The sequence below is a fragment of the Tyto alba genome, unplaced genomic scaffold, assembly GCF_018691265.1.
Source record: "Tyto alba isolate M040663 unplaced genomic scaffold, T.alba_DEE_v4.0 Super-Scaffold_23, whole genome shotgun sequence".
Lineage (NCBI taxonomy): Eukaryota > Metazoa > Chordata > Aves > Strigiformes > Tytonidae > Tyto > Tyto alba.
The window spans coordinates 4,046,573-4,069,450 of record NW_024881297.1 but is presented as its reverse complement, the minus strand read 5'-3'; the positions used below and the strand labels follow the sequence as shown (position 1 = coordinate 4,069,450).

General features: G+C 42.4%; 1 protein-coding gene across 4 annotated transcripts in view; it reads left to right on the top strand.

The window, feature by feature from the left end:
- The window catches only part of ADAMTS3 (ADAM metallopeptidase with thrombospondin type 1 motif 3), a 142,314-nt gene that overhangs the window by 48,502 nt on the left and 70,934 nt on the right, over window positions 1-22,878 (top strand). For all 4 annotated transcript variants that reach the window (XM_042796757.1, XM_033007750.2, XM_033007764.2 and 1 more), the window contains one exon: window positions 10,376-10,532. In XM_042796757.1, the coding sequence (XP_042652691.1) occupies window positions 10,376-10,532 (157 nt within the window). The remainder of the gene's footprint in view (window positions 1-10,375; window positions 10,533-22,878) is intronic.

Sequence of the window (22,878 nt, the reverse complement as noted above, 5' to 3'; positions counted from 1 at the left end):
CTTGGCAGAAGAGGCTGAAAAAAAAGTCACCATGCACGTACTGCGAGGCGACAGCTGTGCTCGTGATGCTGAGTGAGTGCGGGAGATCACCGTGTGAGGCATTGTGCTGTGTCCTCATACCTAAACAAAGGGATGTGTACTTGGCCCATGAGGAAATTCTGGAGAATAATGCTCCAGTTGATAGTCACAAACTGCAGATGGGCATCATGGGGCAGACTCTACAACTTCATAAGTTTCTAGAACATTTTTGAAGAAGAAACCTTGGAGAATCAGTTGATTCTTGACAAAATATGGATTCCGTGTGGCAGGAGAAATAATATCCGCCCAGAGAGTTGAAGGTATAACCCTGGAGCTACACATGTAGGAAACTTAGAATCAATTTCCACCAACCGAAGCTCTGTTTTGGTGGAGGCAGGCAAAGCATCCTTCTTTGCTCTTATTTTTCTTCCAATAAATCAACCAGTGTTTGGTGCAACTCCAAAAAGTTTTCGTCTTTGGATTAAGAAAGTGAGCAGCAGGTAGCTGTGACGCAGGTTTTGCACAGTCATTGAACTGAACACACCTTAAACTAACAGAGAGGGTGAAAGGTAGTAGTGTTTTTGCGTTGAATCTGTGTTTTTAGACGAGGCAGCACCTTTTTTATAAAAGCGTGTTTATATCGACTTCTTAAGAAGTTTAGACTGGAGGGCTGTCTCCAGAAACTGCACCCCCTCCCCTTTTGCCAAGTCCCATATGTTTGTCTTGGCAGGATGCAGTGTCTGCTTGGCTGGTGCTGGGATATTAAATTGAGGGAACACAGAGCTCTTGATGCTTTTCAATAGGGCTTCTATTTAGTTAGCGGCAGGACAGAGCTGTCAGCCACCTGTGATTGTCCAACAGGGAAAAAGGGAGAAATAAGCGGGGTGGGGGGAGAGCCCTGGCAACGTTTTCCAGTTTCATTGATAGAATGGTCAGAAGAAAGCATTTTCTGAGAGGTAGCAGCTTTGTGTTGGCTTGAGTGTTGAGTCTTTTTGCTGTGGTTCTGGCTTGGTTGGCATTGGCCATGGGTGAAGTAAACGATGATGCTACCAGAAAGTACGTGGGTCAGCGCAAGCAACTTCCTTGTTTTCACTTATCACATGTAGAGAATCTTTTCAGAGGTTTTGTTACGAGCCGAACAAGGGATTTGTGGCCTGAAGTGATAATAGACTCAAGGCCAAGTTGGACGGGGCTCTGAGCAACCTGGCCTAGTGGAAGGTGTCCCTGCCCGTGGCGGGGGGGTAGGGACGAGATCATCTTTAAGGTCGCTTCCCACCGATACCATTCTGTGATTCTATGATATCCCAATTCTGACACTTATGGATGCTGTACATACTTCTGCATTTCATGTTTAAGGCATGTGTGGTGAAGGATTCATTTAGTTACTGTGTGGGAACCCAGGGTGTCGAGAATCCTTCTTGGGTACTCCTAGAAAATGCTGGTGGAAGATGAAACTAGACTTGCCGTATGCAGTGACCCTCTCGGTTATATAGCACCTCTGTGGGTCTTCATGAGAGACAATGATAGTTAGCTTTTCTGTCCGATAAAGCCCTCTTCTGTCTCCACCACATGCTTTGAAGAGTGAGAGGGAAAAAAGAAGAAGATTGGGAGAAATCTCCAGGAGGAGGGGAGGAATTCCTTTGCATTTTTGCAAACTTGGACAGTATATCACTGTTTGTCTTGATTCTTTCTTTGACTTGTGGCTGCCAGTATCCTACTTCTCTTCCTTTAATTCAGAAAGAGTGTGTCTCAGGACTCATCTGCCTACACTGTTCCACATGTAGAAGTGTCCTGGGTTTGGAGCAGATGTCAGTTGCACCAGGTGAGGCCAGGGGACTCCTACATAGCATTGACAGATAGGTAACCTGAGAGGCCCTGTCTTGAAAGAATTTCCTTCTCTGTTTTTAAGGACAGGCATTGAGATGGTGAAGGAATGTCTAAATGGGCTTGCTTCCTCTTTGAACACAAGCTGCAATCCTTTATAGCTGTCATATACACTCACAGAACAGTGAAGTATGTAATTTCACAGACCTAGCTGTATTTGGGCACTACTCTCTTAACCTTGGGTAGTTACAGTCCCTTTGCTCACACTCAGGTAATAGTTGATTCAAACAGTTTTAGGCTCTGCAAGTCTCACTGTGCATCCTGCAGACAAAATTTGGTGCTGTGTTTGCCCAGCTTAGTTGCAGTCATTGGTTTTAGATCTTATGCTTCTAAGCAAGCAGATGCATCCTCCTGAGCATAGTCTCTCCCCTGAAACAGGGGTGGCTGTCTTGGGCAGGCATTTTTCCCTTTTTCCCCTGAATTCTTTGCTGTCCTTGGACTGGAAGATAACTGTCCAGCTCTTTCACACATCTGCTTCCGCATGTGCTCTCGTGAGAGCTCATCTCATTTCCACTTCCCTTAGGTAGCATCTGACTACATAGCCTGTTTTTATTACTCCGTGTTTGCTCCTGTGTGCTACTGAAGGGTCCCAAGCTGGAACTTTCTTCTAGAAGGAAGGTGGGTTTTGCATCTTCAGATCCCTGTGCTTATTGCTGAATTTTTTTCTTTACATAGCTTGCTTGTTTCTTACCAAGGACTGCTGCTGCAGCCTGACTTCATGCAGACAACCTCCTGCTGCTGAGCAAACTCTGGCCTGCTCACTAATCTGCTCTTCTATTATTGACAACCTACTCCATTTAGAAACGAATGTATAGCCTTGAACATGATGTTAAATTTCAATTTTTTTAAGCTTTAAATCTCCCTTATTTCAGATCTTCACAGTAAAGACACAGTACGAGGTATTATCAAATCACTCTCTGTATGACAGAAATGTATACATATCCTAAGCCAGATAAGAGGTGCCTGTAATACAAATAACGATTCTCGTGTAGGAAGCTGCAGTGAAGCTCTTTTGATCATGTATCCCTCGCAGTGCAGTATAATTAATTATAGGCTGGATGACTGACATTTTTTAGATCGTCAAGATTTATGCCTCAGGTACAGGTTAAAGCAGATGTGTTGTGTATTCTGCTGGAGCAGTTACCATTTTGCTAAAAGCCTATGTTTATAATGGTTAGTTGCAAGAAAGATACATCGAATAGGTAAACGTTTAATTTTTGGAAACTCTGAAGGACCCAAACTCCTTGTTCCTTGTGCTCGGTGTAGCGCTAAGGCTCTGTGTCTTCATAAAAACAACAGAAAGTGGGCGAATAAGGCCTTTAAACTTGTGGCATGAGCTCTCACAGAGGAATAGAAAGGTAGTGAGCCCGGCACGTCGTGTACCTGCGTGCTCCAGAGTGTCAGAGGAGCGCAGTGTTTGATGCACGTGCTCTGAATCCCCGCGTTAAGCACCTGTCCGATTCGGTGTCGTGCTCTTTGTCCTTGCTTTGTAGAAGGCATGCATTAAATATGTAACCCCCGTTAACTGCCAGAAGAGTATTTACATATTGCTCCTAGTTTCTAGGTGGGAGGGGAGAAAGGACAAACAGAAAAATAAACAAAAAATTCCGAGTTTTAAAGTCTGGAACAAGTCTGGTGCCGAAGGAGTTGGTTAGAAAAGCTTGAATAGTTCATAGAAAACAGGTGTGGTGCAAGAAACAGTCTACCCTTGCGAGGGACATTCTAGAATGTGACCTTTCTTTCTCATCTAAGTAAAAAAGGAATATAATAAAAAAAAAAAAAAAAAACACAAGAGAGAGGGAGAAACCTGATACAAGTAGCCTACAAAACCAACTTGGCGACAGACCTGCTCTTAGTCTTTACAGTTTGCTCCCATGCATGCGGCATCTGTCTATGCTGCCATGCCACAATTTGCAAATGTTTAAATATTGTATTTCTGATTTGCTTAAAGCAGCCTTACATGTTCAGTTCTCTTGCTGTTCAAAGCTAGCTTAGGGGAAGTAGCTGCTAGTTAATGCCTCTGTTCCCCAAAGTGTCATGTCAATGTTTTAAAAACTATTTCTGTGTAGTGCAAAGGCACTAAGAGCAGTTTAAAACCGTAATGGATATTATTGCCTCTTCTGTGGCAGATACATTATGTCTTACAAAAATGCAGGGTTTTCAGAATACAGATACTAGCTGTAATATATTATTGTGAGGATAAGTGCATGCACGGATTAAAATAATAGCAAAGTCACAAAAACATTGTAATGAAAGCATTTTTCATTGAAAATAATTATTATATTGTGTACTCACTGCCTTTAAAACAATGGAGAACACTTGAACCTGTTAGTATGTAGCTATAATTCAATGTCATTTTATTTAAATCTATACAGTTTTAGTGATATGGAGACACGCAGCAGAGAAACCCTTGTGGATGAAAGCATGTATAGCTCACTGGGATGAAGGTGCTGGTGTCGTCCTCACTGGTGGGGCAAAGAGGGATCTCTGCGTGCCCGCCTGCGGTTTCAGCTAGTTGCTCATTTACTCATAATGCTTTACAGGCCAACCTCAAAAACAGAGGACTTCTCCCGTGGGTAGCCTGTAAGATTCCCTGTGTTTCACCCACCACCACCAGCTTTGACCCTTCTGGTTGAAACCTAAATGGGTCCTGGTTTCCTGCTGAGGCAGCTCCTAGGCTGGAGCCCATGGATGTGTCTGGGGGAAGAGTGACCACGCCACGTCTTGCTTTCCCTGCTCCTTCCTTTGGGGCCTGTGCTGGCTGCTGCCGTATGACAGAAAAGTCTCTGAATTGGTGCTCAGTTGTCCCAGATCCTGATGCGTTGGCTTTATTCACGTTCCCAGCGTGTGAAAGACTCTTGCAATTCCTTTAGCACCAAACCGCACACCCTGGTGGTGTTAGAGGATCCCGTGGTTGCTGGTGCTAGAGCATGCACGCATGCTTGGATCTACTCTAGACACGGACTCCTTGAATCATTTTGGTCACAACTGCATCGTTGTTGGGTGTTCTAGCATTTGAATACAGATATGGATGCATGTAGTACATGGTTCCGAGTGACAGTGTGCCTGTAGTATATTTAGTTTATAGCAGTACCTACGGATGGATCAGGTCTCCCACCACACTAGATGCCATGCAGACCCAGGTCATGAAGACAGCTCCTGCTCTGAAGGGCGTATGGAGTTCAGGGAGCAGAGCCAGACAGGACAGGAGGCAAGAAGAATAAGACATGATTGAAGAGTAGAGGAGGTAGAAGTCTCAGCACTTGAGAAACCTAACTTCTGTCAAGCTTTTTTCATAGGCAGCTGGACAAATGAGTGTTTTGCAGGGGGAGGTGCATGAAAAAAAGAAACTCTGGTGTTTGGGGGCACCACATCCAGTGTATCAGAGGACAGTGAAAAGGAAAGGAATCCAGAACTTGGGTTAGAGGTGGGCAGTGGAGGCTGGCATCAAAAAGTAGGAGCGTTTATTGACCTCGTTGTGTTGAACTTGAGACGATAGGTAGGATGGGGATATTCTATCAAAAGTTTAATTTGTAAAATAAATGCACTGTAGATTTCAACAACCCAAAGCATTTCCCACTCTCCAGTAACACTCGGTGGCAAGTATTGCCAGCACTTGACTTGATAATGGCCAGTAGTGTGACTGCTGCCTTGCTAAACAAACTCTTTCACTTTCTGACATTTAAGGGTGGGCTTTTCAAAACACACCTGAGGATTAGATGGCTTGCCCTTACTGCAAACCACTAGAAATGGAGCATTTAACTTCCTAAAATACTTTTGAAAATCCCACCCATAATGTTTACTCTTAATATTGAAGTTAAATGTATCCATTCTTAATGGTCACTCCACAGTTCCCTGTTGTGCTCTCTGAATGAATGGTTCTCTCCTCTCTTGCAGCTAATACCCCATGCATATTTATACGGAATCATGTTCCCCCTTAATTGCTGTTGATTTTGGCTCAGGAAGTGATTCCTTAGTTTAACCTGCCCTTGTAGGTTATTTTCTCAAGGCGTTATGTTGTTTGTAATTCCCTTATTATTGTCTGCATCTTTATGCATTTGAAAAAAAAAAAAAAAAAAAAAAACGAAACAAAACAAAACCATGCGTTTTTTAAGGTTTTGCTTTATCAGTGGATTGTCCAGTAACGAATGCATTGTTTGCTGTCTTCCTAGGTGGGCTGCCTGTGCCAGACTGGATTTGGCCTTGCTCCCAGTTACCTTTTATTACGAGCTCAGGCAGGACTCGCTCCTGCATCAGTTTAATTCAGTGGAAAGGTTTTCCCTCTGCTTGCTGTGCACCGTTACTTCTGGATTGAGGGCGAGCAGAGCTCCGGAGGTGAAACACGTTAATGGTCATGAGTCATTTGAAGGCATCTGTAGGTGTCCTGCAGCAAGGGGGGTGCATGCAAGGTGCTAAACGGGCCCTCAGCAGGTTTCCCCTGTGACACCCCTCAGGGAGGGGAGTTTGCTACTCTCTTAAACGTAGGAGAAGTGTGTCTGTAGGAAAGGTGAGGGGTTAACCTGCTTCCCCCGAGTTTCAGATAAGGTTGAGGCATGGCTTCTGAGAACAGGTGGGTTTATTTCTAGACTCTGTGCCATAAAGGCTTCTTTTTGCTTTTGGGACCTCCATTGTGTTCCCATTTTCACATTTTAAGAATAATGAGGATGGTTTTAGATCCACTTCACTGAAGTGCAGATTTCAAACTGCATCCTTCAGTTGATTGAAATTTTGAATGCTGTTAATTTATAAGAAAAAGTAGTAAAATTTCCAAGATTTGCATTCCAAGATTTCAGACTACACTTTCCTGTATTGCTCCATAAATGTGCTTTTGTGGAAAAAAAAATTTCCACTACATACTTCTTTCTTGAAAATCCACCTCAGTCTTTTATCCAAGTCAGCCTTTAAAAATATGTGCTCTAAACATCTGCTTGTTTTTCTCTCCAGTGGGTGGGGAAGAAAATGCTGGGTTAACAGTAGAGTTGACAGTGAAGATTCACCTGAAAATGCAATACCTGCATATGCCCCTCTTTCTCCATTCATTTGGAAAATTTCAAGCTCTTTTTATTCATGAAATCTGGGGAGGAGAGGAAGTCAGAATGGAAAGTGAGCTGGATTCTGCATTCATGCTTGCCTGTAGGCTGTTAAAATGGACCAAAACTGTCCCTGTTGATTCTAAATCTTATTTTCTAAAAAAAAGGGAGATAAAAAAAAGAAAATAAATGTTTATATACATTTATCTGCTCTCAAGTGACATGCGCTGTAAGGTAACACCACAGTTGTAATTTTAACTCTTATGTATTAAGTGTCAGACAGAACATGTTAATATTTGTACCATTTACTGTAGTGGTAGAGCAAAGCAAGGGTGAGTATCTCAAAAACGTGGACAAATTAATTATTCAGAAGCATTGTGAAATATATTCAACGTCCACACAGGTGATAGCAAATCATACCTGCAAATGAAGCAAAGAGTAAAACAAGGCTAAAAGGTATGGGAGGGGTGAGGAACACAGTAAGTGAGAAATGATGCTGAATACAAACCTGTGTTCTTGTTAGTATGACCAATGTGCGCTCACTCTTTCTCTGTTTGTTTTTTTTCTTTTTTTTTTTAAATCTGTGTTTTTCCTTCATCAGCCCTTTAGGTTTGGCCCTTTGACTACAAAGCCACAATTGCCTGGTCTCCACTGTAATTCCTCCTTTCTCTTGGGACTGTGGGGAACACTGTTCTGCCACAAAGCCCACTGCCACGTGTGGTAAATCCTCTGTGCGTGCAGCCTTCAGCTGGTGCGAGCTGTTTGACAGTGTGTATTTTTAATTAACCTCTGTGTTCTGCCGGGGGAGGGTGCGAGTCGTACTGGAGGTCAGGTCTTTGCTCTCATACTGGATCCGTGGAGAAGTTCCTCTCTAGGAAGCCTGTGTTGGTGATGATCTGTTGGGAATCCAGCCTGTCAGCTCCATGTGCAAATCTTTGTGGAGAAATTGTGTCACGTTTGTTCATGATTGTGGGCGCAAATCTCCTCAACGCAGTTCAAATCCACTGAAATCGATGGAGGTAGCTGCTACCATGAAGAGGAACAAAAGGTAGAGACATACCTTATGTCTGTATAAACAACCATCCATAAAAGCTGTTCTTAAAGAAAAAAAAGGTGGGTATGAAATACGGTTTGTCTGCATTGGGATCCAGCTCGAAAAATTATTCTCAAAAATATAATTGCGGCTCACTCTTGGTAAATTTAACACAGACAAGAAAGAGCATACAGGTTGTAGCTGAAAAGCCAAGCTTCACTTTTCCACCAAGCACTGCTTTTGGGTAGAACTACTTTCAGCTAACAGGCAACAGCTTCAAAGAAAATGGGTTATTTACAAAAAAATCTTTATGCCAAGACAAGGTCTACACCAGTAACATAGCACCTGTAGGTACGAAACTTAGTTTTGCTCAGAAAAATGTCAAGCAGGTAAGCCATTAACATGCAAAGGGGACTTGTTAATTCCCAGTCTAATTATGTGTACCGGCCACATGAAAAACCTACTTGTGATGCTAACCTGAGTTATTCCAACCAAAAATCTCACTTATTATTGCTACTTGTGTAATGAAAACAAAGGAAGAATGTAGTATTTAGATTTATGTAGTTTAGCCAAAATTTGGATAAATTCATTAACTGAAAATTTGAGTGTAGATGTAAGAAAACATACAGAGCCTGAAAAGCTTGTGGTGAAGAGCTGTGACATTTTGAATATTTTTATTAGAATATTAATTTTTATACTCTGTCATATACCTTCACAAGTCGCTCTACTTGTATTTGACAAATTGCCTAAGCTTGGACTATGTTTATCTCCATTTGTTGAAAAAAAAAAAAAAATTTTAAACCATAAATCTGTGTAGCATTGCTATAACTAAGTTTGATGGCTTCAGAGCTGGAGTTTAGGGTTGCAACTGTATCTCCTCCAGCCTGGCTGGGGAAGCCCTGGAACTGTTTGTCTCCTTTGGTGTTTTTTGGTTTTGGAGTTGTTTTTGTTTGTTTGTTTCGTACTTCATATGTGTCTATGGTTGTGGTCAGAGCCATCTATGTAATTCCTGCCTCACCTGTAGCGAAATCTTCAGTTACAGCGTTACAGTCACGGAGCTCTCTCGTAGGGGTTTCCTTGGTTTACAGAAAATCCTGATGTGTCGCTTGGCGGTGGGCGAGCGAACGGCGGCTGTGGGACCTCTGTACAGGACCCGAGCTCACCTGTGGGACTGATGCTGGTGAGGTGCAAGCAGGAGGTTTTGCACGCCTTGGTTTTCAGCTGAGCAGAGCACGTGCCTCCCCTCCGGAGCGAAATGTTGGCTGGATTTTGGCTGCAGGGCGTTTGCCCAGATGCACTGGCCAGCATGGCCAGGCCCAGCACCGCTGCAGAGACCTTGGCTCGCTCTGTCCAAGAACATTTTTTTAAAAGGGAGGCCATAAGAATAATGCTTGTTACCAGTTCCTCTGATATATTTTATACAAACGTTTGTGTTTTGTATGTTAATGTTTTTGATAATAACTTGCAGGTGCCTCAAAATACGTATCCCGTTGGTGTTTTCCAGTAGTTCCAAGTATTCTATATCCGTTTTTCCCATACATTATGTTCTTGCTTTCACTGGCTGTGCTGGAAGAAGTTTAGTCTTGCCGCCCTTAGATATAAGCGGAGGGTTTTAAGTGACTATTTCCTTTAGTGTATTGCCAGATGTCCTTGACCATTATTTACTGTGATTTATATTCAAGTGCCATCAAAGAAATTTTTCCTCCTGAACATGAGTCTCTCTTCCCTTAAACTGGACTTACACAGGTGTGACTTACTCCAGTGAGTTTAACTGTGATAATCACCAGGATAAATCTGCCTTGTCTGCAGACCCATCTCACAGCTTTTACAGGCAGAAGACATAAAGAGAAATGGTTTTGAAGAATTGTCAATAGTGACATAGCTACAGGATGGAACAGTATCTGTTCATTTAAATAGGAAACCATATGGCTTCTGCTGATTTTAATGAAGTAAAATGAAGGGCCTTGAGCCATAAGAGCTTCAGAAATATATATATATATATATATTTATATGAGTTAAGGCTTAGCAGAACACTGCAGCACACGGTGTTCAGCACACTGTGCTTAGATTACAAAATAGCTGTGCACAACATAGAAATGGTAAACTCCTGTATGACCTTCGTCTTAGTTGTGTTTTTGAAGGAGTGGTGTATCTCATGCATATACAAGATCTCCTCTGAATGCCTGTGATCAGTGGCCCTGGCCATATGAACACCCTCAGAGTGCAGAGAGGTGTCACCTCTGGCAAGAAGTCCATGCCAAAGAAACCCTGCAGGAATTTGAGTCTTACAGTACAGTAATATGCTGACTGTTTTCTGCTTTGTCCCTCTTGAGAGTTGTTCTTAAAGCATTGGAGCAGGTCTTTAGGCTCTCGAATGATGTATTGGCATGATTTCTCTCTTCCTCACCAGGCTGGAATGATAAGAACAGATACGGATGAATACTTCATTGAGCCTTTGGAAAGAGGAAAGCAAATGGAAGAGGAGAAGGGAAGAATCCACATGGTGTACAGGCGATCGGCTGTAGTGCAGCATCCCACCGATACGCTCCCTGATGTCCATACAGAAGGTACAGTAGCCCTGTGTTGATTGTTTACAAATCTGTCCCAGGTAACTCTAGCCTCTGGTAGCTTTTGAAAGAGGTGGTTTTGACTGGGCGGTTTGAAAAGACAGCATTTGAACATTTTGCTGAAATATAGCATCAGCATCACACACACAGTTTCTCTGCCGAGAGCAGCACACGTGTGCTTTCGTGTAGGAGAACAGAACCCAGCCACAAAGTGTTTGTGTCAAGAGATGTGGCAAAATGCTTGTTTTTTTCTTCCTCAAATCAAGGGAAAGGTTTGTACTGATTTAAATGGAAACAAGTCTGAACTCTACGTAAGTTGGTAAGATACTGTGGGACATGAGATGGTAATAGAATACTCATATGACTTTAATGTTCTAAGATTTTATTAAGGCTCACCCATCCATACAAACTCTGTTTAAAATTTGGGTCCTATTCCTTTAAGAGTAATAGCTAAATTATGCCAATGACTGATACTATTTTCCTTCTCCTACTGGTTGCGATTAGTGTAGTGTGAAGACAGTTGTCTTGATCGGTTTTGACATATTCAAGGATTCCCTTCTGTCTTGAAGATAATGTGGTTGGTCCATCTGAGAACAATTATTGTGTAGTTTAATCCATTTGCCAGTACGTTTCCCCCCCCCCCCCCCCCCCTTTTAATATTACATAAATCCTTACAAGGCAATGCATTGCATGGTGAATGTTGAGGGTTTTGACACTATGAAAGAGCAGCACCATTCCCCTTCAGTGCTCTGCCTTTTTTTCAGCTTGTCTCAGCTTCTCAAATCCCTATTTATACTTTATGTTCATATGTTCTTGGAACTTAAAAGGGTTTGAGAAGAACAAGAGCAACTACACACAACACACAGAACTAGAATTAGATACAAATATTAAACAGAGAGGAGTCAAGTGGTCCATTATTGCCACACCTCACGGACTTAAATTATTTGGAGTTTTGTCTGTGAAAAAGCAGGTAGGAATTGACAGCCATTTCAAATAAAATCCTGTCAGGTTTTTGTTAGTGTTTTAGAAGGTAGGTCCGTGCTGCCGACTGCAGTGTGTCACAGCGGTATCGCAGCAGGCTTGGGGACCAGCGGCAGGCTGAACCATCTGACCTGGCTTTTCTGAGACTTCCTCTGCCAAAGGTGCTTTGCTTTTGGCACCCCAACAAGGTTGTTCAAACCTTGCTCATCCATCTCTGTTTTTTTGCAACTGATTGAACAGTGCTAAATAAGCTGTAGTGGTAGTGGCAGTGGGCTCAGCGCGATGTTTCAGCGTTGAACCCACTTGGTGAGCGAGGCTGGCTGACTCAGGCCATGGTTAGAGACAGCATGTACTTGGCAATGGACCTTCTGGGTCTGCTTCAGTGAATTCAGCGTCTCCTTCCTTGACAGTCTTTCATGTGCTCACAGACTTTATTTGTACATGTTCTGAATCCATGGAAGCCTTGGCAAATTTCAGGTAGTCATGACATGGGGAAGATCAACAGGAGCATGCAATAGCCAAGGCAAATTATTCAGGAATTTCTAAATAGCGATTCATAATATATGAAGATTAGTAAGATGATAAACATCTAAATGATGAGTCCTACCTCAGAATCTTTGAATGTTGTTTGGGCTTTAATCAGTGCTTTGAGGGTCTTAATGTCTTCAGTGTCTTCCCATCTTCTTTTGTTTGGTCAGAAGGGGAGCACTGCGGAATCACAGCTTCCTTTTTGTAACCTACAGCCATCATCTTAGTGTCGGAGCCATGTGTCTGTAGCTGATTTCCTGTTTATCAAGAAGCTCAGACCCAGAAGGGCTTGTTTCTTGTAAATCGCTTTAGTCTACCCTTTGGCAGGGGGGACCTCTTTCTATGATGGTGTGTTATTATTTCAGCATTTGTCTGGAAAAGCTCTGTGCAGTATGTAATACAGGTTTTCTTGGCAAGCGGAGCTGAGAACCAGAAAGGTGGCTGTGGATACCTTGAGGGCATTCAGCAAGAAAGGACCGTCGTGAAAGGAACCAGACCGTGATCAAACATAGACAAAGGGAACTTGCTGCATCTTGTATAACTCTGAGAAAGGTACACTTTTAAGTGGAAGTGGAGGGCATGAGAGAAGAGAGGTGCTTGTGTCTGCCACTTGATTACAAGGCTTGCCAGTCTTGTGCTGAAACAGCTGAAGGCAGTGTGATGTTTCAGGGAGCACTCTGAAGCCCAGCTGGTCTCTAGAGAGCAGGTCCTGGGGCACCAACCTGTTCTACCCCTAGCAAAAATGAACAAACAGTTGGCCGTGGTACAGTCCAGCAGTCTGTGTTCATGGTATGCTCTGGTCGGTGGTTCACTGATGTATCACACCTATATTTATATGAAACATCTCTATATTTCAACTTGTGATGCAAAATCTCCCAATTAGAGAGCTCAAGCCAGCCTGTGACTCTTTATCATACTTTCTGTCACTAGTATTTTAGTGTTTATTTTCTATCATCTGCAAGATAGTTCTCCTTCCTCCCCTTTCTTCCATAATTTGAAATGCACATTCAAGAAAAACTGTTCACCCAATTTCGAATCACGATGCTTACAACTAACTTTTTGATATGTTTTTATTTTAAAGTTCCTAGAGCAGATTTGTGGGTAACTCATGTGCATAACCATACCTAGGTGAAGGTGCCTGGTGATGCCAAGGCACAGTCCAGTCCTGTAGAACATGCAGCTTATCATGGTAGGAAAACAGGGATGTTTTGTACTTTGTAGATTGCTTCCTAGATTCTGTACGTATGTATTCTGGCACTATCTTGTTTTTGCTAATCAGTTAGGTCATTTGCTAATCTGTAACATTGTTTATGATATCAGGTGAGTGATGCTTTCATGTCCATATCTGTGCCTGTTCAGCTAAAACAAGCGTGCAAGTCTTATTCAAGTTTGTCTTTACAGAACACGTTTAACCTCCTTTCTAATGGACATTACACACAGAAAAATTGCTCTTGATTATTGCCTTGCCAAACAGTTCAATGTACTTGACAAAGTGCTTTTTTTTTTTCATACAGCTCATTTTCAGTGTAAAAGCGACTAGAGAACCTCTCAACAGCCCACATGTAAGAGCTTTGGCTGGTCCTGGCACGGGTAACAGTACAGCGTGCCTGCGCTTTTCTGTGAATGCTTCAGATGTTGCAACTGCTGTTGGTATATTGAACTTTCTTCTAAGAGGGTTTCTTAATACGCGTTAGATGAGTTTTCTCCGAGAGGTGAGCTTCTGTTGATCGTTAATTTTCAGATGTGTCTAAAAGTCTCTGCTTGCCAGTGTGTTGTGGAAACTGGAAGTCTTTACAGTCTTTCCTGTTTTTTCAAAGAAAAAGTTTAGATGGAGGCTGACTGACTTTCCCTCCTGGTTACTTTTCAGCTAGAGTGATTTCTTTGCTTTTAACCACCTTTCATTCTCATTGACTAATCTGAGTTACTGGCTACTCCCAGTTGGGTAAAGGCAGATCTTTATTGAACTGTTACCCTTATTATATCAAGTAGACAGTAGTCTTGTCTGCCCTGTTGTTTGGTAGTTCCACCTTGGCTCAGATTAGGCACAACAAAGGAGGAAGCTATATTGTCTTTATCCTTATGTCTTCAATATGACAGATGACTCAAGGAACTAGACATTAAGATAAAAGTACTTAAAATTGTTGTTGTCAGTGACATTGTTATAAAACCTGGGAAACGAGTGAAAGCCTTCCTGCACAACGAAATAGGACATAATGCATTGTGCTTTCTCTACAAGAAATCAGTTTTATAAGATACTGTTGTTGTGAAAGCTTCCAACTCCAGACATACGAAAGAAGCTTTCAGTCTGACAGGACATCTCGTATTCCTGCAGGATTTTATAACATTTGGGTATTTGTTGTACATTTTTCAAACAATCAGACCAAATGAGCACAGGACTTCTAAGTCAAAAACCCTGCAATCTTCAGATCAGGGTTTTAGCAACAATGGCAATGCAGTGGAGCATTTATTGGTTCATGTACTGTGTTCTTATAGAAATAAGCACGCATATATGATCTACCTCCTTCTCTTTCCTGTTTTTCTTTACTACAGTTATTTGTGATGAGGTTTCAGTGAGCTTTTTTAGAAGGGTAGGAACCAGAAATCGGGGTTTTTGGAGAAGATACTGGGATGCTGGAGATACTGGATAGCGTGGATTCAGCCTTTCCACTTTGGCAGCGGTGTAAGGCCTTTCCCCTGAAGCAGCACCCTGTGCTGATTCCTGTTTACGGTATCCATGGCTATCTGTAGCCTCGTTAGGGAATGACAGCATACGGCGAGCACTACCCTGTTGTTTTCATCATTGGCTTTGTGTAGAGGTTGGTTTCCTTAGAAGTGCATTACATGAAACACTCAAGAAATCAGATGGGAAATCTTGGCTCATTCATTTGAGGAATGCTCTAGGATGACAAACCTGTGAACGTTTATGGATAGGCCTTGGTTTTGCTTCCCTGTGCATGTCTGTGCTAGGGGGAGTGCTGGGGGGCTCCTGCATCTTCACACACTGAAATGCTTACATAGCCTTTTTTTAAGTTTGGGGGTTTTTTTCAGCTCTTTCATGAAGCACAGGGAAGGACACCTCAAAAATCTTAGCAGAAGATGGGTAGAAATGTGAATATTTCAGGAAGAATAGTGAAGCAATAAAATAGCACGTGCAATTTTTTTTTCTTTAATTTTATCATCTCTCAAGTTAAGGATCTAGAAAATACCAGAGGCTGAGCCTTTAAAGAGACAGTACAGATATCCTTTGAACTGGTGGGCGTCTCCTGATCTTGTGTGTATTACACCCAATTTAGATTTCTTGAAGGAACCCTTTGTTAACTACTGCCTTTTTATACCTTGCTCTTGTCAGTCATTCTGGTGTGAATATGATCTCTTGCATATAAATGGCCCTGAAGATTTGGTGGTTGTCTTACACCTGTAAAATGCTTATGCTCTCACTCCATGATATCAGGGAAACGTAGATAATATTTTGACAGACTGGTGGCAGGAGTGGTTATTTGTATTTCATGGGTAATCCATCTGCTAATTCAAAGGATCTTGTTTTACTGTATTTCTTGGAACCTGATCTTCCTTTAGTGTGAGACCATGCAGGGACCTGCAAGAAGTAGTAGGTCCTGACCAGTTAACGAAATCACTTAAGAAAACAACCACCTCATTGGTACCTGCAGTCTCCATTGCCCTGGGTAAGCCTGGTTTGAATTGCTGAGCCTGGGTTAGTTCTTTGGGACAGAGGAAGCTCTTCGTCTTCTGCAGGATGGTAGCCAAGGCCTAACCCGAGGAAGTCCCAGCTATTGAAAACCACTTAAACGTAGTAGGATATGACATGACATCAACAAATGTCAAGTGGATTTCTGCCCTGGAAACAGAAAAGACTCTTGATTATGCTTTCTTGTGAAGAACTGGGTCAGACAGGAGTCACACAGAAAACCATGTGAAAACTGGTCAGCTCATGCTGTTTAATGTAATCATGACCTGGAATAAGAATACTCATACCACATTTTCAAAATACATGTACTGTCCTAATTTTTGTCTGAAAATGATTGAAAATTCACATCTGTCCTCATTAGTGAGGTGGAATCAATCATTGTGACCCTGGTAGGAGAACATGAATGAACAGAAGCATGCTTACAGCAAGGGACAGTGCGTTGAGGCTGGCTGCTCAGACTACAGGGACCTTCTCACCAGGCTCAGTAGGAATATAGAGAAATAGGTGTCACTCAGAATTTCATAGAACTTCCTGGCTATTACAACTCAGCGTGCTTTCATTTGACTTGTGCTAGAGGAGAAACACAACCCAGAAATGCATTTATTGACAGTGGAGACTTAGCAGCCCAGCAATCCTAATAAATATTTTCAGGTTTAGAAAAAAGGCGATAGATGCACAGAGGGAGGATGTATTGTTTCCACAGCCAACAGCCTCTGACCATCTGTTAATCGAGCAGTATGAAAAGGGGGGAACTCCTAGTTTGAGCTGTGATGGGTTTCCACTTTTAACCTACCAAACTGTTATTGTTAGACTGAAATGAGTGAGTTGCTTAGAGGATAGCCCTGTTCTGAAGTGTTACTACTTTAGCATCGGCCATGCCTGGTACTGTATCATGAAGGCAATTTATGCAAGGCTCTACACTGTTCCTGAAAATACTTTAAGTAGTTGCTGTACTGTGGAAGCAATATGAAAAGCTCTGTGGCTTGGCATCCCCTGGTAATGCAGCTATAGCTTGTGGGGCAGCAGTTTGCAGGATGCCACCACGCTCTGCTTTAGTGTTTGGCTGCTCTGCTTCCTGAGCGAGTGGCGATGCTCAGGGGGAAGGCTCTGCCGGGCCAGGAGGAGGGAAAGCTACAGCTCTTGAGAGGTTTTTTGTTGTTTGTTGGGGTTTTTTTAATCAAGACACTGGACATTTGTGTTTAAACATCTGGGATGAGCCTGTGGTTAGATAGAACCTGGGAATCCTATCATAGAGCGGGACGATCTCAAGGGGTCTTCACGGGTGTAAATATACATGGTTGTCTCCTAATGGCTTTTCCATATTAGATTGCCCTGGGATGACATTTTGTAAGCTCAACTTCGCCAGTAATTTAACCCTTGATCCTAAAGACACTGAACATCTGTGCTTCTCATTTTAGCTGAGTAGTACAGGTACTCACAATCAGTGTTCATGCCATGAATGTTATTCCCAAATAATGTTTGTTAAGGAAAAAATATTGAAGGGCAAAAAGAAACAAAGATTGAAAGACTCCATACTGGGGGCAGCGAGTCTGGGGAACAGAGAGCGAATGATCTGTGCATACAAAGCTGAAGAAACTAGAAGAATGTATGAGACTGTCATTTTAAAACATCATTTAAATAAATCTTTAAGTTTTTTATCACCAAAATCGCTTTTGACTTAGGAATGGAAAGAAGTGCTCTCTGGACAAGCCTGAGCAAGAAGGTTTTGAAAGTATAATAATGATATCATTCTGTCTGGATGGGATGAAAAGAATCTGTTCTCCTTTGTTAATAAGCTGACAAATATCACCAAGATGTGTGATCATTAACCTTATTCATTGAAAGCAATCAAGAAACAATAGAAACAGGGGAAGAACTGTAGAGTTTAGAATCAAATTTGCACCCAGGAGGCCTTCTTTGCAAGTCATACTGATTCAGGCTCAGGAGTATGGTAAAATAAAATCCAAATTGTATTTCTCAGAAATATAAAAACCTGTTCCAAGGCCACTGGGGTTGGTGAGAAGGCTCAGATTTACATCCGTGGTCTGATGAGGCACGTTTTGGATCATATTCTGCTTGAGCTGATCACAAAGTGTTCAATTTCTCTTTCCTCCTGTTCATTCATTTATTATTTTTTTTTCCATGCACTTTCTTGTCATACAGGATAACGATGACAACCAATCTTAAGCTTGGAGGTTACACAGCTTGTTAATGTACTCAAAATCTTCCTGTTTTATCTTCTCTTCACATCATAGTATTTTTTTTTAAATGACAACCTATTCTCCCAGAGACCGCTTCAGATTAAAGTATTTCTGTAATTACTTCCTAACAGTGGGAAACAAGGAATAGGAGCCTTATATCTCCCAGCTTCCTTTCAGAATTTTCATTTTCCCTGAAGAACCAAAGTGCTTGTGTGGCTCATGGGGTTGCCATGGCACTGGCTTCGAGTGTCTTTGTCCCAGGTGGGAAACATGTAGGAGGAAGAAATGATTTGGGAATTGCTCCTGGTTGCCTGGGAATGAAACCCTGGAATAGAAGGTAGAAGAATGGGAAGACTATCGCCTGCTTCGAAGACCTCCCTCAGCACTTCCTCAGGCACATTAGTGTTTTTTAGAGACGTCGTTGAGCCAGAAGGTGTCTGAACTCTTTCCCATCAGAGTTTCTCATGACCTGTGTTCTGGTGGAGGATATTTTGAGGACTGCACAACACACCACACAAGTTTGTGCATCAGTAATAGTGGGAAAGCTGGAACTGATTTCTATGGAGACTTAGTACACCCCATTTTATAACATGCTCTGTTATAATATGGACATTCTTGTGTAAGCTGTATTGGTGGAGATAGCCTGTGTTTGTACTCATCTAAAGACATCCTGCCTCTTTATCCAGAACTCCTAGAGCTTTTGCTTATAAATCAGTCTTCTTCTATATAATAGAAATAGGAATAGGATTCATTGAAGTTCCTGATTGAATATTGGTCTGTGGGGTTGGGTGGTTTTTTTTTTTTTTTTTTTTTTTTTTTTAGGTAACAGTCTGCTTACTCAAAGGAAAGGTACTCCACAAAGTACTTTTCAAAAAGAAACACCACAGCATAATACAAAGGAAGATTAGTATTGGTGGTGGATGCATTTACAATAGACGGCGAAAAAGGAGATGGGATCTAAGGAGAAGTGGGAGGAAAAATAATGAGAAAACCATCAAGCACTCCTAGAAATGGAAGTAGGTGAATAATACGTTTGAGCACAATGGAATTACAGCCCTCTCCAAGGGTTTGAGTGTGTTTGCACCGTAGATGAAGTGTGCTCTCGGCCTCGTTAGGTATAACCTGAATTAGATTTAACCTCCCTTGCTTGCATATCAGTATCAGTCAGTACAACTGCGGAATCAACTGATTACCACAAAAGATAACCAGGAAGCTACGTGTGTTACTGGGTTCTACAGAGCCACTGTTGCTTTGGTCTCAACCCAGCGTGTCCCGTGGTTAACGTGGCCCGGGATGCGTGTCCTCCGTGCAGTCTGGCAGTGAGGGCTGCCTCAGGATCGGGTTCCAAATCTACTTGCTTTGCCCTCTGAGTTCACAGCTGGGCTTGGCCCACTTCTCCTCAGGTGGAGTTTGGGATTCATCTTGTACTTGGAAAGTGTCTTGGTTTTAGTATTTGCTGTCTGTCCCCTCTTTTTTAATGATATCTGTCACCAGAGACATACAGGGAGACTGGACAGTTGAGTATGGAGTTGACATAGTGAGGTGTTCTTCCTCCTAGTTCAAGTCAACTTGATGTTGCGTATTTCCAGTAATGTGCAGGGCAGCGCAGTTAAGCAATTAGTTGCGAGAGCTCAGTGATGAATGCTAATGTCTTTCTGTGTGCAGTTATGTACATCCAGCTTCAAAAAATAAAAATAATCCAATTCTTCCCTTAAATGAGCATTCCAAATCTGTGACACGAATAGAGAAAAATTAACATGCCTGTCTGGAGACTGTGAATCAGATACTGTCTTCTGGGACATCTCTCAGTTCCCTTTGTGCACATATCTGTTTGGCTTCTGTGGCTCAACATTTTATAGAATCAAAGCATGATAACTCAGCAGTTGTGTTTTCAGTATTTCCAAGGATGGATATCCCACAACCTTTCTAGGCCCTTGTTCCAGTGTTTGACTACCCTCATTATGATTTTTCTTTTTCCCCCTCCTAATTGGAATTTCCCATGTTCCAACTAATGTCCATTACCTCTCATCCAGTAAAAACATTTTGAACAGGAACGATCACTGTGTCCAGAAATTCGGTAGGCCATGAGGTAACTGGGTGTTTCCTGGCAGATTCACTACACAGCCTTGACTTTTCACAGCTGATTTAATAATTGCACTGCATTAAAGGTTGAGTTAATATACGAAAAGCATTTGCATGAATCGTGACTGGGCATGTTAGACAACAGGGCTGAGAAGTGTAGGTAGTCAACAAGCAGAGAACGAAACCTGCTGGCATCAAACAGGAGATCTGTGACAAAGGTGGGAATAGAAACACGTTTGCCACAAATACTCATCCCTCATTTTAAAAAGGGTTGTAAGACTTAATAAGTTGTATGGAAATTATATTCAAGGTACATCCATGAAATTATATTCATGAAGTGTACCACTTTAGACCTGCTGCAGTGCTTGGCAGTGAGGCCCTGGTAACGAAGCGGGAGTTCAAAGCGATGCAGCACTTGGGGAAAGAGTCCCTTCATGGTAGCCAGATAATTGTAAAGTGAAACATAAATACAAGGTCCATCATCTCTGCTGTACAGGCTTTATCTTGTTTGATCTGAAAAGTGTATGAGTGAAAGAAAACCCAGTCTTCGTAGCTTGTAAAATCCTTTTAAGAAAGAAAGAAACTTGATGAGGAATGGATCAAAAAGTGCTAGAAAAGTGACTTACACACTCTATGTTGCGGAGGTTGTGCTACCTCCAGATGATGGGAGTAAGGACATCCATCTGTTTAAGTCATCTTCAATTCTTGGCAATAACAAAGGGAAATTATTCTCAAATAAAACCAAGGATAAAGGCTTCATTCCAACCGCAGGCACCCAAAGCCAGAGTAGTAAAACACACAGAAATCTGTATGAAAGGAAAATTCAAAAAATGGAGAAAGATCAGTACATGAAACTTGCAGTCGTTCCAGGGCTTACACAGTTTCCCAGTAAAAACTCCTTATGCCCCCAAATTACAGAGGAAGAAGAAACCTTTCAATGAACAGTGGCGATAACAGACAGTAGAGATTTTTAAATATTCTGTAAGCAACTGTTCCCATGTGAAGGGAGCCTGTTTCGTTTACAGATGATGTCCTTAAAGTAAGCTCCTGTGAGACGAAGACGTGCCAAGGTAAGAACCACCCTTTGTGCCCTTTCAGCACATGTTGAGCATAATGGACAATTCCGGTGTCATGCCAGGGGCATTGCGTGGATTTTGCCCTTGCCCCTGACGGATAAGGAGACATTAAACTCTGCCCGTGGCACTTTGTCTGTAACGGTGAACACTAGCCACTGCTCGGCGTCTTCCCCCTAGCACAACGGTAGCCAGAGCTGCTCTGGTGCTGTGTGTCAGCTCTGATTGGCTCAGTAGCTGGAGATGATGCTTTTTGGTGCAGCGTGGTTTCCAAAATGAGATTCACAGTGTCAGCTAAACATAGAGTGAAAGAACAGGCAGCTCTTGCCCAGATTTCCTCTCTGGTGCCAGTTGCCTTCCCATTGTTTGAGGTGCGAAGTGAGGAGAACCTTTGAAGGGAAGGATAATGTTAACGTCGTTAGACAGTAACTGTCAGAAGTGCTTGAGCTCCCTAGCTCAGATGAGAAATAGTTCATTTCTCCTACTGAGTGTGATAAGAATGCTGCTGTGAGATGCTTTGACGTTGGCTGGGTAAGGTAAGGATGAGAGCCAAGGGACCAGGGCGGTGGTACCCAGGGGTGATGCCTTCTGCCCTTCCCCAGCCCCGCTCACTGCCAGCCGTCCAACTGAGGACGTACCAGCACAGTCCCTGTCGCAGGGAACACGCTAATGGGAAGCACAAGAGCTGCCTTATCAAGATGAATTTATGTGAATTAGAGGTCAGGAACATGAGGAAATTAATCCTCCCACAGCTTGTGGGGGCTGATGCTTGTTTATTCGTTTTACATGTGCATCATACAAATCTAGTACTGAAATGTGATACTGCGGAAGCACCAAGAGACTCCCAGTGAATGAAAAGATCCTTTCTTTAATCAGTCTGCATTCCACAGTTGACTTTTTTAACCTATGTCTTTCATGGGAAAATGAATTAAAATGTAACAGTTTGTGTTTGTGTCATATAAAATGGTAGTTTTCATACCATGTGACTGTTGCGGGATTTTCTCCCCCTGAATTTTAGGCAGTTTCGGCATTTTTCCTCATTGTGACACACCTGGTTTTAATGGGTTTGTTGCTCAGTAGAAGGATTTGAGAAATGCAGAAAGAGGTAAGAATCCAAACCATGGGGAACTAGGCAACTTAATTCGGTTTATATCTTTGAAAATTTCTGGATGCAGTGTAGTCACCCGTGGCTGATGATCGAGAAGAAGGAGAACTGATGTTGTGTACTCTGAATGAGTGCTGCGGATGCTCGCAGAGACCGGCTGGCTCCTCTTTTGATGGCACGTTTCTTCTTGCCATACTCTGTGTGTTGCACCAAGATGTCTCCTAGGGTTCACCTCCTGCCTGCGTTTGTCCCACTGAAGCACTGTGTAGATGGTAAGAGTAAACTTGTTCATGTTAAAATGTGGGATGACACAGTGTCGGGCCACCGAAGCCGATTGGGCTGCATTTAGAAATGACTAATGTGAGAACGTCGTCCGTGCAGTTAATTTTGCTCCCAGTGGACCGAGTTTCTTCAGATCCACTTCTGGATTACAGAAGTGCATAAATCTTTCCAAAATGCAATAGTAAAATAACGCAGAGTAACAGCATGACTCAGCTGTTGTTTGCTATGAAAACAGTGGGGGTTTTTTGCCAGAGTGCCTTGCCTAATAATTCTTTCAAGTATTCTAATAACATGGGATAAGATCATCAAGATAGTTAGGATTCTGGAGGTTATTAAAAGACATGCAAGTCTGTGTCTGCAATTTGAGTTGGAAAAGGGTGAATTGCTA